We start from the raw sequence: 22,112 nt of genomic DNA, 5'->3' as shown, positions 1-22,112 counted from the left end.
TTATTATCAAACCCTTCTGGCCATCCTCTTTTATGGGCCCAAAACAAATATTGAATGTTTCCTAATTTAATATGAAAACATGCTAATTTGTGCTACGGTTTATCCAGGTGTTACACTGGTTGTGCAAAGATTGATTGAACAACTATAGAAAGTTTTTGTCCTGTGTTGTATGATGTGGAACCTTTAAGTTTATAACGGAAGAGAGACAACTACGAATCAAAGTTACCACAGGCTTAGTTCATGAGCAAAAATAGATCTGGATAGTATAATGTTTGATTGAAATACTTTATTATTTGCATTACAATATTGTGAAATGTTTAACTGAAGCAGAGGGTTATTGCTTTGAAATCCTTTTTGTCTGTGGCTCATGATATTTTATTGAAGTCCAAATGTTTACTGGAGGTCACAATAGGGTTTTCTCATGAACAAAAATAGATCTGCATAGTATGTTTTTTGAATGAAGTACTTTATTATTTCACACTGCAGTATTGTAAAATGTGTAACTAAAGCAGAAGGTTTTTGCCGTGAAATCCTTTTTTCTCTAGGTCATGATGTTTGTTTCAAGTCCAAATGTTCACAGGAAATGTATTCCAAGTTACTCGGTTCTATAAAAATAAAGGTGAGAAACTAGTTAATATACGCCACCAAGCATAAACGTCTTGTTGTTCAGTAGGTAGGTACATCAGAGATTTTTGACAGTAATATTTTAATCTTGATCTCTTAAACAGTGAGACATATTTTCTTTACAATTTTAATCTGTGTTTTGTCTCACTATCAAATTATTACCCTATATTCAATGCTTTAATAATTCGAAAAATCTGTCTCTGATTATATTGTGTGAGGCTAAAGGTTTGTTGCTGGTCACTCTAAGAGAGCTGCATTTTTTTATTACATTGTGGTAGGTAAGAGATTGATGTCCGATAATTTCGGCGATGAAATGCATTGTAGCTGGCAGTAATGAAGGGTTTTGTAGCTTGTAGTTATTGTGGTATTGCCGTTGGCCTATGTTTCATTTGGATTCACTTTGTACTTACTGTAAGTAGTTATATGTTTTGTCAACCTGCCTTATGTCCTGGTAGGTATCAGTTTGCTCTCTTGGGGCGCAAATGGGTTTTAAACCTGTTTGCGCCAGCAAAAAACCTGTGGCCCATGTACCAATCCTATTTTGCGAGTCATAAATCAAATTGCGACTTGCTATCAGGAAGGTCCATTCCAAAGGCGTCGCTTCCTAATAGCAACTACTTAAGCTATGTAAGAATGTTTTGCGACCACAATTGCAGTCGCAAAACACTCTCAGTTTGCCATCCTTCTCAGAAGGGTGGTAAAGCACTCGCAAAGGGGAAGGGTCGCCAGGGGACACCTTACCCTTTGGGAATGCATGTGCAAATATTTTTTAAGGGCAGGCAGTGCCTACCCTTAAAAAATGAAACAGAAAAGTTAAATTTTTAAATGCATCCCGTTTTCCTTTAAGAAAAACGGGCTTCATTTAAAAAATAAAACTGCTTTATTTAAAAGCAGTCGCAGATATGGAGGTCTGCTGACTCCAGCAGGCCATTATTCCTGGGAGTGCCAGCCATTCCCAATGGGGTCGCAAATTGCGACAGCCTCATTAATATGCATGAGGCATGCAATTTGCGACCCCATTGGGAATCGTAAACATTGTTTCAGACAATGTTGTGCATACCAGTCAGCGAGTCGCAAGTTGCAAAGTCACAAGTTGTGAGTCGCAAATGTGACGCAGTTTGCCACTCGCTAATTAATGGGTCGTACATCTGGCCCCTAGTCTGTAACGCTTCCTATTCCAGCATTGACTGTGTGATGTAGTGAGAGTTTCATGACTGTATATGTAGTACTACTGACAGTTAGGCCAGATGATACGATACAGATTGGGTGATCAATGAACTCATTGTTCGTCATAAGTGGGGGTTCCACCCCGTCTTCACTGCAGATATAATGAATCATGAGGTACCATAGTAATCATGTATCTTCATTAGTTCTTATTCTAGATTCTATTGCGTTACAGCTATTATTACTAATAAACACCCACAAGAAATAATGGTAATGACTACAATTTCTGTGTATGAGCACTCAGAATTTTTAGTGAGATGTGGGCGTGTGCTAAAAAACAGACATTGCGTGGTATTTTAAGGCAGCAGAATATTGGTTTTCCACATCTGTATCAACCCACTGGGGGTAAGAAAAATGATGAAATTAAGGACACAACAGCACCCACTTGGGAGAGATGTATATCGGGGAACTGCAAGTACCATGAGGCTTTTTAGCACACGCCCACATGGGCGGGACTTGGTGGCATATATGGACGTTCCTCATTTCTGCTGTTGCTTCTCCTTTTCGAGTGACAGTGATCAAGGAAAGAGACATTTCCGAAACGCGTTTGGCTTTTAATGAGGATCTGAGATGGAACTTTATTACTGCTGTGATCCGCAATAAAAAGGTGACTAAACTCCCCGTGTAGGCGTCTTCATGAGGGGAACCCTTGTTGTTTGTATATATATATATATATATATATATGTGTGTATGTATATATATATATATATATATATATATATGTGTATGTATATATATATATATATATGTGTATGTATATATATATGTATATATATGTATATGTATGTATATGTATATGTATATATATATGTCTATGTATGTATATATGTATATGTATATATGTATATGTATATATATATATATGTATATGTATATATATATATATGTATATATATATATATATGTGTATATGTATATATATATGTATATGTATATATATTTATATGTATATATATGTATATGTATATATGTATATGTATATATATATATGTATATGTATATATGTGTATATGTATATATATATGTATATGTATATATATGTATATGTATATATGTATATGTATATATATATATGTATATGTATATATATGTATATGTATATATATGTATATGTATATATATATATGTATATATGTATATATGTATATGTATATATATATGTATATGTATATATATATATGTATATGTATATATATGTGTGTTTGTTTGTCTGTGTGTGCGCGCGTATACATGTGTATACGTACGTAGGGGTATCTTGACGAGTGTACAGGCACATAAGCAAACGAAAACTCTAGATGTTGATTATTAGATATCCTGACAATGAAAAATAAACTGTTGGAGATAAGCTGGGTGTTTTCAACAGCTACAGATTAATTTTCTACTTCTTACTAACTGCTTAAAGTGAAGCAGGTTTTATTATTGCCTACTTTTTCTTGGATGGTCGAATCTGGGTACAATCTGTATGAGCCATAAAAAATGTGTTGTGGCGTTTGTTTCTGTGGATTTTCAGTTCTACCATCTGAGCATTTTCTGAAGTCCTGAGGCAGGAAGTGCCCTTTTTAGGTCGAGCCTAGCGCAGCGTGCATGCGATGCTCTAAGAGGGCCTCTTGGAATCACTAATAAAAGAGAGAGGGACCCTCTACCAAAGGGATGGGGTACCAACTATTGACAATGTCAAGAAAGCAATTCCCTTTGGACACACTTAATCAAGACAATAAGACATACAGCAAAAATGCAGGCAAACTCTGAGCAATGCACAAGTCACTTGTGCATTGCTCAGAGTTTGCCTGCATTTTTGCTGTACCTCTTGGAATCACTCCAGGCATTCTGAAACCTTTCAGAAAGCTTGTGGGTCTGGTTGTTGAATTCTATTGGCCTTTGCGTGTGGCTTTCAATAAATGAAAGCACGCAATTGGCCAAAGACGGGTGCATGCCGCGCTTAAAATGTTCACTCCCATTGCGATTTGCTCTCGAGAGCGAGCAGGCTGGCAGCTGCAGCTGCATACCACCTTTGTCACGTGCTTTTGTTATCTGATAAAGCAATTTATTGCCTTTCCTACTAACATGGCCGCCCTTGCTTAACCTAGTATCCTGTTACTAATTGCTTTTAACGCGCCGCTCTGATTTTCTTTTAAATGCTTTTTTTCCCCTAGCTTTGCACCATCTGGGGTGTCGCCTCCTCTTGTAAACGAAACTACAGTTAACACGAAGAGAGAAAAGGAGCAGCCTAAAATAGTCGCAATGCTTGTTTATTTAATCCCATGTTGACTTGCAATAGCACGCGAGTCGCATCTTAGATTAGCTGCTCAGAAGTCCGAAGAATAAAGAAATGTCTGTGCCTTTTAAATACTTAGACTAAAGGGAGCGACTATTTCCGAAGATATTTCTTGCACTATAACGCTACTTACACATGGTGCGGTGAGAGAACCCAGTGGTTAACCAACCAACATTGTTTTAAATCGATCTTGGGTCTTTCGATATATTTAGGGTGATAAACATTTGACAATTTGTAATACATAAAACATTTGTGTGGTTTTAAACCAGTTAGTTTTGTTTTACCTGTATTTTCACATTTTGTTTCCTACAATGAATGACAAACATTACAGTAACGAAATGGCCGCTGTATAGGCATGATTCGGATGCATTGCCTAAGTGGTCATATTCAGGCGCAATGCTATTGGCCTTTATTTAGAACACCGTGGGCTTCTATGGGTATCTCTCAAAGTCCCTTTTTGGTTTCCTCGGCGGCAATGTAGCCTGATAACTTGTGTTTGTTTCTGAGTTGTAGTATAAACTTCCCCCCGTTCGCGCCTCCCTTTCTGTGTATCCGTCCTTTGTCAAATGTTTTGACGGTTTAGAAGGAAGGTAGACACAGACTGGAAGATCGAACAGGAGCCGAGGAACAGATACAACGTCTATGCAAATCTGCGTTTTAGTGGCAGAGGAATAACTTCTTAAGTAGCATTTTGACACCATTCGCCCATGAGCAGCCCTAATAGGCTGGCAGCTCTTTGCGAAGTTGTAACATTGCGAGTCACAACTACTAAGTGCTTATAGGCCACGTGTTACACTTTCTGCCCTACAGCGGGTAGCGTTCTGGAACTTGGAGTTTCGCTTTCAATATGGTGGTGCAAATACAACCATGAATCTTGTTGAAAAATACTTTAGTCTTTGAGTCGTTGCAACAGGTGGAGGCTGAGCAGTTTGAGGTTGGACACCCGTGCATGGATTCTTGAAAACAAATATTTAGGATCATGTTGTACATTTTTTTTTTACCACACTGCAAAGTAATAAAGCTTAGTATGCAGGGCATTTTTTCAGATTAATGGATAATCGAAGTGTATTCATTTTATTTATTAAAATAGCAATGCCTTTAATTTACCTTCTAAGATCACAATGACGAGACCTATTGGGCTATGCCAATGCTTGTTCTTATTGTTTCTTTTGGGGTGAATGCAGTGTTTATACAATCAAATAGAAAAACCAGCACTACCGGTGAAACAGACTTCATTGGTTAGGCAGATATGTTTTTGTCTGCCACTGATAGAGAGAGTTTCTTGTTCAATGTTACAATGTTGTCTTTGTTGATATTTGCTATCCCTTTTGTCTTCTGACTAGAGTAGATGTCAAGGTGCCTGTGGGAACATAATTGGGTGTTCTGAATACTCACTGCAGCCCGTTTTGTTGATATTTTTATAGGTTTACATTTCCTGATATTTGATGTATATGGGAGTAGAAAATCGATTTTGTTTGTCACGCTTTTCTTCAGTTAGGATTTTGACAATATAAATGTATATTTTGACCCTTGGGCTTTAGAGGCCTGCTAAGCAGCTCCCAACTGCATATGCACTTCACTGTTGTTAAATTGCTATTCCTTACATTTGTGTAAGTTAGCTGTAATATGTTCAAATGGTGCAGTCTGCCTTATAGCCAAATTCTAAATGTAATTAAGCCTGCATAGAAAACTTTATCTACTGATATTTGGATCAAAACTTGCAATAACCTATGCTTGTAGTACAAATGCAAGCCGGACGTGTATCAAAAGTAAAAGCTGAGCAGATTTTACAATTTGAATGACCGATTTACTACTTTGCAAGTCAGCTATACAGTGTATTCAAATTAGGCGTACATAGCCTCTTGGTATGTAAATCTCAAAACTAAATCTGGTCTGACATGCTGCCAAAACAGAGACATAGAGCCATGTTTGTGTAAGTAGAAGCTTAAAAACGCCTTTTTAAATGCATTTATTAATAGTTTTTGCTAACTGCTGTTAGTAAGTAGCTAGAAATATCAGTCCTGTAGCATTTCAATCTTTAAGGAAGTAGAAATTAACAGACGCATTATATTTGTATTAAGCTAGATTGTAAAAAATACTTCTGTTAGGTTGTCACGTAGCTACTTAATGGTTTTCAAACACTAAACTGGTGACTTAATCGATCCTTTATAGCTGGGTCCCCTGGGAGCTAGTATTTGATACTTTATTGTCCAAGGGGAGGTCTCCAACTGACCAGCTTCAAAGACCTTTGTGAACAAGGTCTACCACTCCGACAGCAGATCTGACTTTCAATAGATTAACACTCATTTTCTTGCAGGGGATGGGGCCTTCTAAGTATTTGAGGACCTTTATTTCCAGGTGGGAGGAGCATGTGTTTTATTTGACTTTCCAATGGCCTGAACGAGCTTGGGAGGAATTGGGAAAGAGTCTGAAAGAGAAGTTGTCACCTTGAACATCCATAGCACTGTTGGACAAGAAGGCGCGGCTTGAAGTGCAAGGATGGCAGATGCTTTCTAAGGGAGCTCCATTCCCATGCCCATAAAATCCTGCCAGTACGAGCAGCATCTTCCCAAATGAATGGTCTTCCTTGACTTATGACCCTCTGCTGTCTTTTGTGCCATGTGGTTGCTCGGTTCTGATTGCGTCGCCTCCATCAGAACAGGGCTGCGCTTCTGGTTCTTGGCAAGCTGGCCATCATTGGCGCACAAAGATAGGATGAAGTTATGACTAAGGGACCATTCTGCAGCTGCGACTCTCTGAAACTCTCCTTTCACCCTTGGTCCCTAGATGACCACAGTACTGCAGGTTGGGGGTGGAGGCTATTAGCTGCGAATGGAATGTAGGAAGGTCTTACTGAGGCAAAGCTCCATGCTCCTGCATATAGTCAGCCTTTTCTATCTATCTCCTTCTCACACTATAATTTATGGTGGGGTTTTGGGGGGTGAATTATCCCAGCTGCACCTGGGCTAAAAAGACCCAGAGATATCTGAAGTTACTCCAAGGCAGGGTGGCAGCTGACTAAGGATAGACGCATGATCTGGGTAAGCAGCTCATCCCTGCGGCCGTTATGCTGCCAGTGGGCTTGTACAGTGGGTGCTTATGCCTCCCCCCTTGGTGTCATGCAGCAGTTGGCTGCTGACAGGGTGAGTGCTAGTGACGATGCTTTCAGGGGATCGGGGTGAGTGTAGGACTGGCTGTTGAACCCCCTTACCGCCATAGAGCTACCACGTGGCTGGTAGCTTCTCGCTGTGGATAGGTGGATGTGAGACTTTGGACATGCCAGATGTCCTGCTTGCCCACATCCCAGAACCTAGGAGTTGAGGACACCTGGGGGAGTAGTGAGTTGGTAGAGGTAATTAGGATAAGAACCAAGTATGGATTGCTGATTTCACTCCTCCTTTGCCGATTGGTTATACAATTGAGGGATATAAATTGACGGGACAGAGGCAAGGAATGTTTCCTTTTCACTCCCTTCTTCTGCCCTCTTGTGATGTTGACTGTGACTCCATCATTGGACATGACCTGTGAAATATATGGCATATCTGAGTATCCTTGAGGGCCACTTATGGGCCTCATTAATTGGTCTTTTGATTGGGGTATTTGCAGGCTCTACTCTACTGACATGACCTGTCCCCACTAATTGTTAGTTCTTGTGCTTCAATTCATACAAACACTGGAACTGTTCCAAACCGCTCTGAAGCTGCACTGAAAAGAGAACTCTGAAAACATCTGCTTTGCATCCCAGTATTGAATATATGAGCATTGTGATAAAGTAAGCGTAAACATCCCTTGAATCACATTACTACTGACTCGGTGCAGTAGTGTCAAAATAGGTGATTGGTAACATAGTCAATCACCTCATCACTATGTACATCTTTATAATTGAGACAGACAGCAGCTGCTGAGCAATATTGAACTGCTCATAGCAGATGCTCCGATTATGAGTCCCACCACATTTGATACAGATAAACTTAACCATGAAATTGTGACAGATGCTGATGCTAATTTCCAATTCATCTATAGGAAACCCCTGAGCCCAATTGGGTTCTCCACTTAATTCTTCACTGTCACTCTTATAAACTGACACTACACTACACAGGCATGTTTCTTGGGGCTTTAGATACTGGAGAGTCGGTACTGGACCTTTGTGAAGCCTACATAAGCGTCCTGCTGAAACCTGGCCTATATCCCTAAGGCCAATGCTGAAACTAAAACACTTGAGCAGGTTCTTGCTAAACAGATCAAACCCACATAGTCATTTCCCCATTCATACGGACTACAAGAACATCAGACGGATACAGAACGCAATCGCTCCTTCGTCCTGCTGGGATTGGCCTCTGGTCTTCCTGATAGATTATAAAAAATTCCATTTCAATAGGTCTGGCCAATTGTTCTCAGTAATGTTGACCATAGGCCACGGCTCCAAATACTGGCCTATGCCTTCTAATATACACTTGTTCAGCAGCCCAGGTTTGAGTGTATGGGATCCTGTCCATGGTCTTCCCAATTTGGAAGGGGGCCCAACCAGGATGCCCTGTCCTTCTCCCCTGCTGTTCGCTTTAGTCTTTGAGCTCCAAGCTGGGCTTCAGAGGGCATACCAAATTATATAAGGCTTTCACTGGGGGTCTGGATTGAAGACTGGATTTCCTTTTATGCTCACGACCTGTTGATTAAGTTGGGCAATTACAAGAACTTAGATTCACGGCTCCTTAGACTCCTCATTAGCTTCAGACAGGTATGTGACTTAAAGCTAACCAACTGAAGTCGATTCTGTACCCATGACGTGGACTAAGGCAGTTGACGGTGGCTCTGGATGTATTCTGAAATTTGGGAGTTTATGTTTTGTCATTGATGTTAAGTGGATGGTAGGGTAACATCCCACTGCCTTTAGAGACTCTGAAAGAGACCTGAGCCATTGGATAGTCCCTTATCTAAAATAGGAGGAGTGGCTATCATTAAGATAGTATCCCTGCCCAAACAACATAATGTGTTACAAAACTATTTATTTTCACATTCGCCCTCTTTCTTTGCAAAGAGAGATACCTTGCTTCAAAACTTTCTGTGGGACAATAGGGCCCCAAGAGATTCATGGCATAATGCTACAAGATCCAATTTAAAGGGGTTTAAAATAATGGACGTCTTCTCATACGATAGGGCTCCCCCGCCTTATCGCCTACTGGGGGAAACAGCCATTACTACGCAACTAAAACAATGCACTGCCATTACAACAAAACTTTTACAACGCAGGATCCATTACAACGCAGCTGCTATTACAACGCATGCCATTACAACGTAAGTATGGGTAAGTATTTAATTACATTTTAACCCCTACACCATCCAACACTTACCCTACTATTACGCCCCCCTGGAGTTAGAATAGTAATTTAAAGCCCTACACTATCCACCACTTACCCTACTATTACACCCCCCTGGAGTTAGAATAGTAATTTTAGCCCCTACACTATCCAACAGTTACACTACTATTACATTCACATTAATTAAAAAAAAAAAAATACTTACCCATACTTACGTTGTAATGGCATGAGTTGTAATAGCAGCTGCGTTGTAATGGATCCTGCGTTGTAAAAGTTTTGTTGTAATGGTATGCGTTGGGAATGTATGCGTTGTATCGTCATACATCCCCTACTGGCTTAGCAGTCCTCGGAATGATTATGTCTGCGCCACTGAAAGATGTGCAATTGCACCTCCTTGCCCTATCTCTGTAGAGGTTGCACCCCTTCAACCACGTTGCCTGCCGCTAAACTGGTATTCATTATCTGGCTGGACTTCCTACCTGTGATCCCATCACACAGATCAGTAAGAGAACCGCTGCTATGGTTTCGGACATGATTGGGAGACGTATCCTCTCTCGCAGAGAGAGTTTTAGTGGGTGAACCACCATCACAGTTATCTCCGCTCAGAAATGTGACATCCCAATTACACCTGCATTTGTTTTTAGCTCTCAAGGTGAAATTCAATCTTCATTGGTCCCATTTCTTGCATTATGTCCACCTTCAGCATGCTGGCACCCACCTCCTCAAAGACTTGGACAAATAGGCAGACTTTAGCCTGTTAGATGCCAAGTTAAAAAAAGCCCCCTATCGCTCAACTGTATTGAGCTCTGCTCTTTAATTCAACCTCTGCTCTTCATAATGCCTGGTAGGGTGATGTTGCACCTCTAATTGACACAAATTCCTGTGCCTCAGGGAAGTGTCTGTCTCATCACATTATTGCCTCATTCAGTTGAACCACCTCCATGGTATTTAATACTCCTGCAACAGGCTGTGGTGCATGGGCTGAGGCACTTCCCGAAGCGCCTTAGGTATAAAACTTAATAGGGCACTTCTTCCAAACCACCTGGGTCTGCCCATCCATTCAAACCTTTTAATCTGGAGTATTTGCTAACCCTGGGCGGAGTTTGTGGAGTTGCACTACTCGGAACTCCTCAAAGTGCAAAAAAGACTGCCGCACTACGATAGAAAAATGCCGTTCATGGTGATTGCACAGTGCCGGATGCTTGTCCACACTGTGGAATTATTGCAAACGACACCATGCACAGTGCAAGCAGTTCCTCAACGTGAGCTGAGAAAATCGCCGGGACATTGATTTTCCATGCTCACTGGCGCCAACTTGATGTTGACAATCGCGAACGAGAAAAAAAGTTGCGCCGGGAGGTTGATTTTCCTCTCTTGCGGTCACCAACTTGACGTTGACGAACGTGAGCGAGGAAAAAAACTCTGCTCGTCTCTGCTATGCAGAGTTTTTCGGATCTCCGCAAGCTCCGCGTAACGCAGAGTGCTGAAAACGCACAAACTCTGCGAGCAGAGTGGAGTTCACCGCCCAGGGTTAGTATTTGCATTACAGTGCACGCAGTTGGTACCCCAAGATGGCCTTGCTTCACATACTTGAAGGTATAGAAGCCAACCGATATCTTACTAGTAACTCTTCGATGCACAGTGGATGGAACAACCTTGCTTATCCATGATAGATCAGGAATCACTTTCTTAAATAGCTTGAGAACGAAGGACCTTCTGATATTAGCGATAGAGAGAGGGCCTAGCCAAACCAAATCAGGCTCAGGCGAGTGTAGACTGGTCCGCTCTTCAAGTAGGCGCATTGTGCGCCATAGGAGAAGACAAAGCGATATAAGTGCTGGGGCTGTGATGCTCCTCCCCTTGGCACCCCTCCCCCACTTGCAGCAGAGATGCCTCGGAGTACTAGGCCAGGTGTTTTCGTGTCCCATAGGAGTAGACTTGTAGCCTGATTCATCAAGCTGAATTGCGCTCGCAAAGGGCCAGATTCTGAGAATCTGGCCCTTTGCGAGTGCGATGTTTGCATTTGGGATTCATCATCCCAAATGCAAAAATCGGTAATAGCGATTTTGCTATTTTGCAAGGAATTACATTTAAGGAATCTCTATTTGAGATTCCTTAAATGCAATTCATCATCTATTTTTAAATTGCGAATTCGCAATTTCGGCCCGCTATTTACAGAGAGGTCAAACCTCGTGGTAAATAGCGAAAACGTAGAAAATGCTTTTAAAAGCATTTTCTAAGTTGCATGTTGCACACACACATGTCCTTTGGACATGTGTGTGCGCAACACCTGTTTAAATTTGCATTTAAGGGGTGCTACAGGGTGTCCTTTGGACACCCCTGGCACCCTTTAAATCGCTATCTTATTTGCGATTAGCTAATTGCTAATCGCAAATAAGGAATACTCCCCATTCATTCCTATGGGCCTTTTGGCCCATAGGAATGAATGCGGAGTTATTCCTTATCGCATTTTATTTTGCGATTCCTACATGAATCCCGTTTTGCGAGTCTGTAATAGCGATTCCTTATGAATCGCTATTAAAGACTCGCAAAACGGGTCTTTGATGAATCAAGCTGAATATCTCTATAAGCGCTGGGACCGTGATTCTGCTCCTCCTGCCCCCACCACCAGCAGCAGAGATGTGATAACAGCAGCTCCTAGTTTAGGCATTTGAAAATGTGATCAGGAAAATGTCAAATTACTGTTTATTACAAATTTTCAGCTGAGGTCATGGCATCATAGAACTCAAAATGATCTTGTTTTTAGGTCCTTAAAGTAAGAATACAAAAATCTTGTAGGATCCAAGAAAAGATGAGACACGGGAAATTTTGGGAGGCACTAAAAACAGCTGTGCATGGTAAATTAACACAGCAAAAAATCTGTGAGATTGTTACATGGGCTGCACTGTAAATATTATATGTCTTGCTAATGAAGTAAGTGCATAAGACTAGGTTGCACATTTTAGAAACTTGATGTGTATTTATGCTTGCCAGCCATTAGATCAGTCCTTTACACTCAACCATAAAAACGCTCTGTGCTAGCAGAAGAAATTGCACCAGTAGAAGAAGAACCCGCAACCTACAATCCGAAACCTAATAAAAAGCCTTGACCAGATATTGTTTATGTCGACATATTCCGTGGAAGTCCAAAATTGTAGCTACTAACGCTCACAGCTATGCACAACCACGTTATCAATAGCATCTATGCACTCGATTCCTGGGGGTTGTCAACTGTTGTGTCAATATTCAAAAAAGACGTGCAACATGACCTGGGAAACTATCACCTATTTCCCTTCTTCTGGATGGAACTAGGAAGATCTATGGTAGTCATGATAAACCATATCTAGTAGTGGACCAATAGTAAAAGCAGTTTCAGCAACCTCCAAGCTGGATTTAGTAGAGCAGTATGCCCGAATGACAGGACTTCGTAGTATATTTGCTAATCATCAGATATGGCTTGGGCAAAAATATCCTCTTGTTTGCTACCTTTATTAATCTGAAAACTGAATTTGATCTCATGAATTGAGCACGGCTATGGCAATGACAACCACAAGAAGGCGTGCTGGAGTATCCACTCACCGCATTACATCATTTTTAAGAACTATTAGTAGTCTAGCTCAGGTATTGAAGCCAAAGACAATCCAGAAATCTAGATCACAACTGGGGTTAGGCAGGGTTGTGTACTGCAAACCACCCCACCCCCCAACACACCTTATATCTGTAGATAAACATGTCTGCATAGACTCCTAATCTCATACTAGAAACAATGAATCTAGGTAGTAAAAACATTGCAATCGTTTTGTTTGCAGACTATGTAGTGCTATTGACACTAACAGAACCAACAAAATGCCGTGATTAACTGTTTTTTAATCAAGGTTGAACCTTAAAGAAACTTTTCACTTTGATTATTCAAGTCTCTGAAACAACTATCTGCTACTCTGGATAACGCAAATACAACAAACGGATTGCACCCTGAGACGATGCATGTGGATTGCCATAATTTATAAGAGCAAAATATAATGTGACCTAATAAGTGCTATAATTCAGATCTATAAAATGAAAGCAGTTGCTGCAGTGGTCTACGGAGCTGAACTTTGTGAATCAGTATTATGCATAGCACCCTTTCATGTGACGGGTAACCTTTTATTGTTTGATATTAGAGTGTCCATAGACATTTTTTTCCCTGTGACTGGTACCTACGCCATAAAGTACTAGTCACCTGCCGGGTCTGGTCTCCGCTATAGAACACTGATAATGAATAAATAAATACATAAATCATCCTGACAGGTGAGTATCTTTTGTGTGAAAATCCTCATCGTGACACTATGCAACTTTTTATTAAAATAACTCACCTCTCCGGGCAAAGATCTTCAGAAACCATCAAATCCAATATCTTCTGGCTTAAAGTGGCCTTCACGTCTGCTGGAAAGCTAAGAAATGAGTGTTGCAAATCGATATTGGAACAAGAAAGTAGTATTATTGTCATGTTAACTTTGGGGTTACACTAAACACATCGAATACATGACATACATTTTGAGCGTGGATCTTCCAAATAATACAAAATAAGTTTATATACTAACATGCACTACTTTGCATTTACGCTTGCATGTTTCACTTGGAATATATGCACAAATGGTTAATGTTACAGTTAAGAATAGCTAGGTTTCTTTTCTCTCTCTCCTTCCCAGATGACGGTGAATGCTAGCACTCCAAGCAGGATTGAGAAAAGCTTCTCCAAAACAGGGTATGTCCGTAAAAGTCTTGTAAACGTATCTTGTCTTAAGCATCCCAATCTTGTGCACCATCCTTGACAACTAGTAGTAGCTTACTAACAATCCTTGCTCATTTTCTGTTTGTTTTTTTCTGCTCGTAAGTAGACGTAAAGATAGGGTTTTTTGGGGTGAATTCTGAATAGGTTTTACTTTTTTTCCTGGAGATGGCATGTTTGGATTCGATGTATTAAGTTTGATTTGACTCGAGGAAAAAAATACTTGGATAATTGGGGTCCCTCCCTCTTCCACTCACGCAACTGAGGAACAGAAATGTTTTTTTGTGCAGCAGTTTCCTCTCTGTGGCTACTTCTCGCAAAATATGTGACTTTGCATGGGGGTCTTCCATTTGGTAACCTATGCTGGAATTCAGGTAAGGTGTCTAAGGATAGGATTTGTTTTGCAGTCGAAGGTATATTCAGAAACCTCAGGAGACCACTGACTTTGTAACAAAAACCTACACATTACATTTTAGTTATTAGGGCTTATGAAAGGTTGAAGTACCATCTTCATCATTGCCCTCCCATACAGGCATGAGGATCACCTCCCCTGTTCCTGGGCCCTCAGTGTCTATTCAATAGGTAATTCCAGCTGCAACACAACTTTAGAGTACATATTGGTTGGAAAGTATCTAGTCATAGGTACAGTCAAACTTATTCAAACCACATAAGGCCATTGCAGTACTGCAGAGGAGTGTTCCTGCGTTGGAACTCAACCTAAATGGCTCAGAAAACTATAGGATATATGAGGCTCCCTAATCCTCCACGAGGGCCAGTAGCCTGTATTCCAAAAACTACCACTCCTGAGTTCCAGCAGTTGAGTACCTGTGTTACTTTCGTCTGATGCAATATGGGTAGCCTGAAAAACTCTAATCCACTTGCCTCTACCTTTTGGCTGTACTACTAAAGTTTACAGTTTCTGTTACATATTGTTATACACATGTCTTCTTAGGATGCTTCTTCTTGTGTTCACTGCACGAACAACAAGAGTAGAGGGAAAATTAAGAAAAAAAATCTGAGTGCAACAGTTCAGCACCAGTACCGTTGTGGTGTGTCTTGCTTTAGGGAATTGGAGGTTCATGCCCAGGCAGAAAGTAGTAAGCCACTGAATACACGTTTAGGTGACTTGGGAACAAGGATGGAATTATAATCTTAACACTATTTCTTTGTTCCACCTGGGAATTTCTTCTCATATCAATTGCTGGACACAATGATGTACCTTTTTCTGTTGCCAACGCTGCAAGAAGTAAGGGCAAATAGCCAAGTGACATAAAAAACCTCCATCCAGAGAGGTAATATCCAAGGTTAATAATTATAGAGAAGCCTGCCACTTACAAATACAAAACTGTAGTTGGTGAGGACAGGAGCAGAATACCAGAAGGAGCGGAAGAGATTCAGAACCTAGGAAACATCTCTGAAGAAGAACTTGTGGATAGAAATCAGTAACAAGGCAAAGAACACGGCTACAAAAATTACAGAATGTTTCAGCAGCAGAGTACTGCTGGTTGCAACTCCTTACATAGGGAGAAGCATGAAGTCGCATGCAGGAATTTATATCGCCACAAAGGATTGGGCTAATAGCAGATGTAACACAGGTGGTTTAAAAGATGTTGATTTGGCCATAGCAAAATATGTCACTGCCCTTTTTCAAGAAAGGAAAAACAGAAGAAACTGGAAATCTGGAAATGATGCCATCTTGTCCAAAGTCTGGTGTCTATTAGAAGAATTGATAATTAAATCGGAGCGTGAGGTTGGTGAAAAATCATTCCCTCCAGACTGGCACCAAAGAGAACACAATAAAAGTAAAGGCCTGAATTTAAAAAAGACAGTACTCACACACCTGTGTCCTGCTCCAGTAGGTTGGGCAGGGAAGAAAATAGGGCATTCTCTTGTGAGAGGTAGTGCAGGCGAGGTGCTAGCCACAGCTGACAACTCAGGTGAGAAAGAAACACCATGATGAGAAAACACTTCAGTCTTCCACAAACCCGCCGACCATGTGTCACAGCACCTACGTTCCTATCTACCGTTTGCCCACCTAACCTAGTGATAGTAAGGGGAATGGTGAGACGCACTACAATCTATCATCAATATATTTTCGGCCCTATTGCCCTAAAGACACTCGATCTGGCTTGATCTCAAAAGTTAAGAAAAATGAATGTCTTCCATCATAATCGATAACGAAACTGACCAATCCATGGTGATGCTACTTCCGGTCCTTACAGATTTCTGTTTTCTATTTTTTTCCATCGTATAAAAGGGGATGGAATTATCTCTCCTCTGCGCGCAGTGTAGCTGGAGTCCCTTCAATGGTTCATCGTCTGCTGAAATTCTTGACTGGGGAACTGTGCTTCTTCTGAGGGTAATTTGATCATTTAGTCTTGCTGCCTAATTGGTGCCATACCTCTCTGTTCAACTGACTCTTTTTCCACAACTTAATCACCTGAAGGTTTTTTTTAAACCTTTGCGCTTTTTCTTCTTCTCAGGTGGGTCATCTCTGTGAACATCTCTTGCTAAAACTTAATCTGTAGGAGTACTCTTTCTACCGGATGTCGTTGTCCCTATCTCTGGGAAACCACGACTCGAAAGTTCTAGAGCACGCTACACCCAGCTATTGACATGTGGACACAGTGGCTAGAGCTATGAATACCTCCGCCTCTATACGCAGACACTTGTGGCTCAGGTCTTGGCCCCTTATGAGGCCATTTAGTAGAAGTTCACAAACTAGTACTTTACGTGGGAACCCTAAACAGGGCTAGTGGCAACTAAATCTTAGTTTTGTATTTTCTCAGGACAACAGTGGAGTTTGTCATTGTATACATCCATTCAAAAAATGTAGTTCCATGCATACTTTACAATGGAATATAATCTTACACTTTCTAATATGTATACCAGACAATGTAGGTTTTTTGAAAAGGACAGATCTGTATGGCTTCCTTTGGGTGTGTCTAATCCCGTCATCAACAAACTAGTCGCAGTTCCCTCCCCTTACAAACTCACCAGCTTTCTGTTACCAAAAACCAATGAGTATGGAAAATAGTATATAAATGTCTTTCTTGACACCTCCTTTACACCCCCAAATCGCATCTCCTTCAAGGTGCCATAAATCTTCAGCGTTTCAACAGGAAATTCAGAAGTATCCACTTCTTGGAGCTGTCAAACTGGGTATGAATCTGGAGAAGGGCTAGTGGTTTTTGCTAGGTGCTTTGTTGTTCCCAGAAAGACCAGAGGCCTTTACCTGCATGACCTGTGGAAATTTCTCCTACTGGCCATGTTTCACATGATAATTATGGTACAGAATCTGGATGTGTTGCGTCAGGGTACTAGCTGGGATCTTTTGAGCTCCTAGATGCCTACTTTCCTATTCCAATCAACAAAGAGGATATTCAGTGTCTCCAGGTTTTCTATCTGGGTCAGCACGATCAACTCAGATGGCTTGTATTCAGCCTTAAGTGAGGTCTTAATGATTTTACAAATGTGCTTGTTGTGTTAGACTTTCATCATTGCCTACAGGAGTTAACCTATACATTTATCTTCTCAATGGATTGATTAAATGTTAGTCTGTGGAGAAAAAGACATTCAGTAACTTTCTCTTTGTGTACAGCACCACAACTTGCATGCATTCTATAAATATTAAAATGCCTCAGTCAGACTACTGTTTATCGGATCTCTCTTACATGTTTCTCTGAGTATGGCCTAGTCACTAGAGTGTTTAAGAGTGCTGAAGAAGATAGATAATGGCTTGTCATGAAGACCATAGGTATATATGCATGATTATTCCAGAGGTTTGGATGCCTCATTGCATTGCTTTGGCTTTCACAGTTGGGCCACTGAAGAAAGGCTTGAAGCTCTCATTTTCAAATGTCTATTTGAGGAAAACTTAAAACTCTCATTTTCGAACTGACAAGAGGAACCATGTAGATATAGTTCATCTTGGCTGTTTGAAAATTAAAGCTCAATCTCTCTCTTCATTGAACCAACTGCGAGAGTAAGACAGCCCTTACCTCTAGGTTGTTTGTCGACTAAATCAAGATGGTTTCAAGAATCCATTCTTCTCAAAGAACGTTCTTTTCAGCAGCCAACTCAATAACAATGACAGATAACTCCTCTCATATTGATGGGTAACTCACTGACAGGGCCTAAACATGCAAAAATTATAGTCCGCTCAGCAATTGAGACTCCAAATCAATGACCTCAAACTAAAAGCCATATTTCTCAATCTTAGGTAATTCATCCCTTTACACAGAGGGAGACAGTGCGAGCCCTCCCAAACAGAACAGCAAGATTACTCCACTTGAGCAAGAAGAATGGAACAAAAGCTTGTTCCCTTTATCAGCTAGCTCTCTAGCTGCGAAACTGGGAGATTTCCAAGAACATCTTTTTCATAGCTGTTCATTTATGCGCAAAAAGCAACACTCGAGTGGACACTTAGTGCAGGTTGTACCAGGCTTTTCACTAATTTTAAGGTACTCAATTTAATTTGACATTAATCTAAGGTAAATGAAGTTGCTTCCGATTGACCCTTTTGCTATGAAGAACAGTTATTAATGACGACGCCAGTTCGCATCTTGTATGTAAATAGGATTGAATTCCCTGGGGATGCTCTTCATATAGGTTTGTGGGTATGTTATTTTATGCCTTTCTACCAACTTATTTGATTCATAGGACCCTTGTTAAAATCATGATTTGTAACACCATGGAGGTAATTCACATGGACCCTTTCTAGCCGGGATTTAAGAATCTGATTTTGGACTTTACTCAGACTCCAAATTTCCTTGTTGAGAATGGATGAATAATTATCTATCCCACAATACCATTATTAAAGTTCAATGCATGGTTTGAGAGAAATTGGTGTATGTGCACCTAGACTTGTAAGAAACACAACCTTGTGTCATGTGGCAACCAGGAAAGGCTTCACTAGCTGCCAGTATATAATCAAATGCTTTCACTTTTTTCTTTGGGCGCTTGCGTATCTCCTCAACAGTCTTCTGGTTTTTTTTGATACTCTCTCATCATTTGTGACAAAGGTGATTCTGGGAACCCAGTTGATTCATGCAGTGTGTGCCTGGCCTCTATCTTCCTATCATAAAAGGGATAAAAGGTTGTGTCCTTGAAAACCGGGCTAGAAGAAATCACTTTGAGGTTCGCCTACTTTTAAATGTGTCTGAATTTGTACTCCCAATTGGATATCAGCTAAGCCCTTTCTCCTTTAGTGTACCAACCTTTAGAACTTTGGGCATTTGTTGGCAATGTATCTTTTTAATATGGAGGGATCTTTCTAGTTTTGTGATCTCAGAAAGACTATTAGCTGAGCCTCAGACTCTCGTCTCAAATATCAATATTCGGATAAAAAGGCAGTACTGAGAAAAATTGCCTCTTTAATATGATGGATCTGACAACATTTAATATTAACTAGAAATTATATCTTAATGTTATTCTGCTAAGACCTCTTGTCTTCTCTGCTGATGAACTCTCCGTAACCTGGAATGTTCAACGGCCTTTCATTTTACTTGAAAAAAAAGACCACCTTTTGCTTAAGGTGACTGTTGACAGTTCGATGGTCTAATGCAACTTGAATACTCCAACATGAGGAGTTCATCCACCTCTGAGACTTCACACTAATTCCACCGGAGCTAATGAAGAATCAGTGGATTTTCAGAAGCATGTACCTATTGCCAGTGCTTAAAATGGAAAAATAAAAGTGCAGGTACTATTTAGCAGAGTACCTTCTTGTTTCTGAGAAGTGCCGGTACTCTCCAATTAAAAGTATTACGTCGCTCTTGAGAGGTTCTGGTTCTCTCCCTTGTGAAATAAAGAAGTGCTGGTACTCAGTACCGGGCCATTTAACGCACTGCCTGTTGCTGAAATTTCTCATCCCACATTGATAATTTCAACTACCTTTGGCCTGGATGTTGTGTGCAACCTGTTGGGCAGAGACCATTTCGGCAAAACAGCAGTTGATGGACAGAATGCAGAACAATGTCATACTTTCACCCCAGTACAGAGATCTGGGCCTAAATCCATCGTTTTTTTGCACTCCACACTACCCCAGTTCAGACATGGCCATATGCAAACCAGCCTTTACCATGTGCCTCATGGGAACAGTCTAGCCCGAACTGCCAAGCCATGTCTTTCCTGGACCGGAATCAAGCATCCTAGGACCGGTTTCTGGCTATCAGCCGTCTTCAGCCAGTATAGCTTGACTCCAGTGGTGTGGAGAGCATGGGACTCACGTCTGAGCATACCGATCCCACTCGGGGTGACAAAATGCAAAACAACAGTTGATGGACAGAATGCAGAATAATGTCATACATTCACCCCAGTACAGAGATCTGGGCCTAAATCCATCGTTTTTTTGCATTCCACCCCACCCCAGTTCAGACATGGCCATATGCAAATCAGCCTTGACCCTGTGCCTCATGGGAACAGTCTAGCCCGAACTGCCAAGCCATGTCTTTCCTGGACCGGAATCAAGCATCCTAGGACCGGTTTCTGGCTATCAGCCGTCTTCAGCCAGGATAGCTTGACTCCAGTGGTGTGGAGAGCATGGGACTCAGGTCTGAGCATACCCATCCCACTCGGGGTGACAAAATGCAAAACAACAGTTGATGGACAGAATGCAGAACAATGTCATACATTCACCCCAGTACAGAGATCTGGGCCTAAATCCATAATTTTTTTGCACTCCACCCCACCCCAGTTCAGACATGGCCATATACAAATCAGCCTTGACCCTGTGCCTCATGGGAACAGTCTAGCCCGAACTGCCAAGCCATATGTTTCCTGGACCGGAATCAAGCATCCTAGGACCGGTTTCTGGCTATCAGCGGTCTTCAGCCAGGATACCCTGACTCCAGTGGTGTGGAGAGCATGGGACTCACGTCTGAGCATACCCATCTCACTCGGGTGACAAAATGCAAAACAACAGTTGATGTACAGAATGCAGAACAATGTCATACATTCACCCCAGTACAGAGATATGGGCCTAAATCCATCGTTTTTTTGCACTCCACACCACCCCAGTTCAGACATGGCCATATGAAAATCAGCCTTGACCCTGTGCCTCATGGGAACAGTCTAGCCCAAACTGCCAAGCCATGTCTTTCCTGGACCGAAATCAAGCATCCTAGGACCAGTTTCTGGCTATCAGCCGTCTTCAGCCAGGATAGCTTGACTCCAGTGATGTGGAGAGCATGGGACTCGCATCTGAGCATACCCATCCCACTCTGGTGACAAAATGCAAAACAACAGTTGATGTACAGAATGCAGAACAATATCATACATTCACCCCAGTACAGAGATCTGGGCCTAAATCCATCGTTTTTTTGCACTCAACACCACCCCAGTTCAGACATGGCCATATGCAAATCAGCCATGACCCTGTGCCTCATGGGAACAGTCTAGCCCGAACTGCCAAGCCATGTCTTTCCTGGACCGGAATCAGGCATCCTAGGACCGGTTTCTGGCTATCAGCCGTCTTCAGCCAGGATAGCTTGACTCCAGTGGTGTGGAGAGCATGGGACTCACGTCTGAGCATACCGATCCCACTCGGTGACAAAATGCAAAACAACAGTTGATGGACAGAATGCAGAACAATGTCATACATTCACCCCAGTACAGAGATCTGGGCCTAAATCCATCGTTTTTTTGCATTCCACACCACCCCAGTTCAGACATGGCCATATGCAAATCAGCCTTGACCCTGTGCCTCATGGGAACAGTCTAGCCCGAACTGCGAAGCCATGTCTTTCCTGGACCGGAATCAAGCATCCTAGGACCGGTTTCTGGCTATCAGCCGTCTTCAGCCAGGATAGCTTGACTCCAGTGGTGTGGAGAGCATGGGACTCACGTCTGAGCATACCCATCCCACTCGGGGTGACAAAATGCAAAACAACAGTTGATGGACAGA

The 22,112-nt window shown here is 41.5% G+C and overlaps 1 protein-coding gene across 1 annotated transcript in view; it reads right to left on the bottom strand.

Moving 5' to 3' along the window:
* Nucleotides 1–274: 274 nt before the first annotated feature.
* Nucleotides 275–22,112, bottom strand: part of LOC147666319 (gastric inhibitory polypeptide-like) — a 96,547-nt gene continuing 74,709 nt past the window's right edge. Inside the window, exons 5-6 of the mRNA XM_086949138.1 lie at nt 13,791–13,868; nt 275–605 (exon numbers count right to left, since the gene is read on the bottom strand). Coding sequence (XP_086805264.1) covers nt 596–605; nt 13,791–13,868 — 88 coding nt within the window. The 3' untranslated portion in view covers nt 275–595. The remainder of the gene's footprint in view (nt 606–13,790; nt 13,869–22,112) is intronic.

This window comes from Lissotriton vulgaris, unplaced genomic scaffold, assembly GCF_964263255.1.
Source record: "Lissotriton vulgaris unplaced genomic scaffold, aLisVul1.2 SCAFFOLD_3102, whole genome shotgun sequence".
NCBI classification, from domain to species: Eukaryota; Metazoa; Chordata; class Amphibia; order Caudata; family Salamandridae; genus Lissotriton; species Lissotriton vulgaris.
Note: the sequence above shows the minus strand (reverse complement) of the source record. Positions and strands in the feature narration are given on the sequence as shown.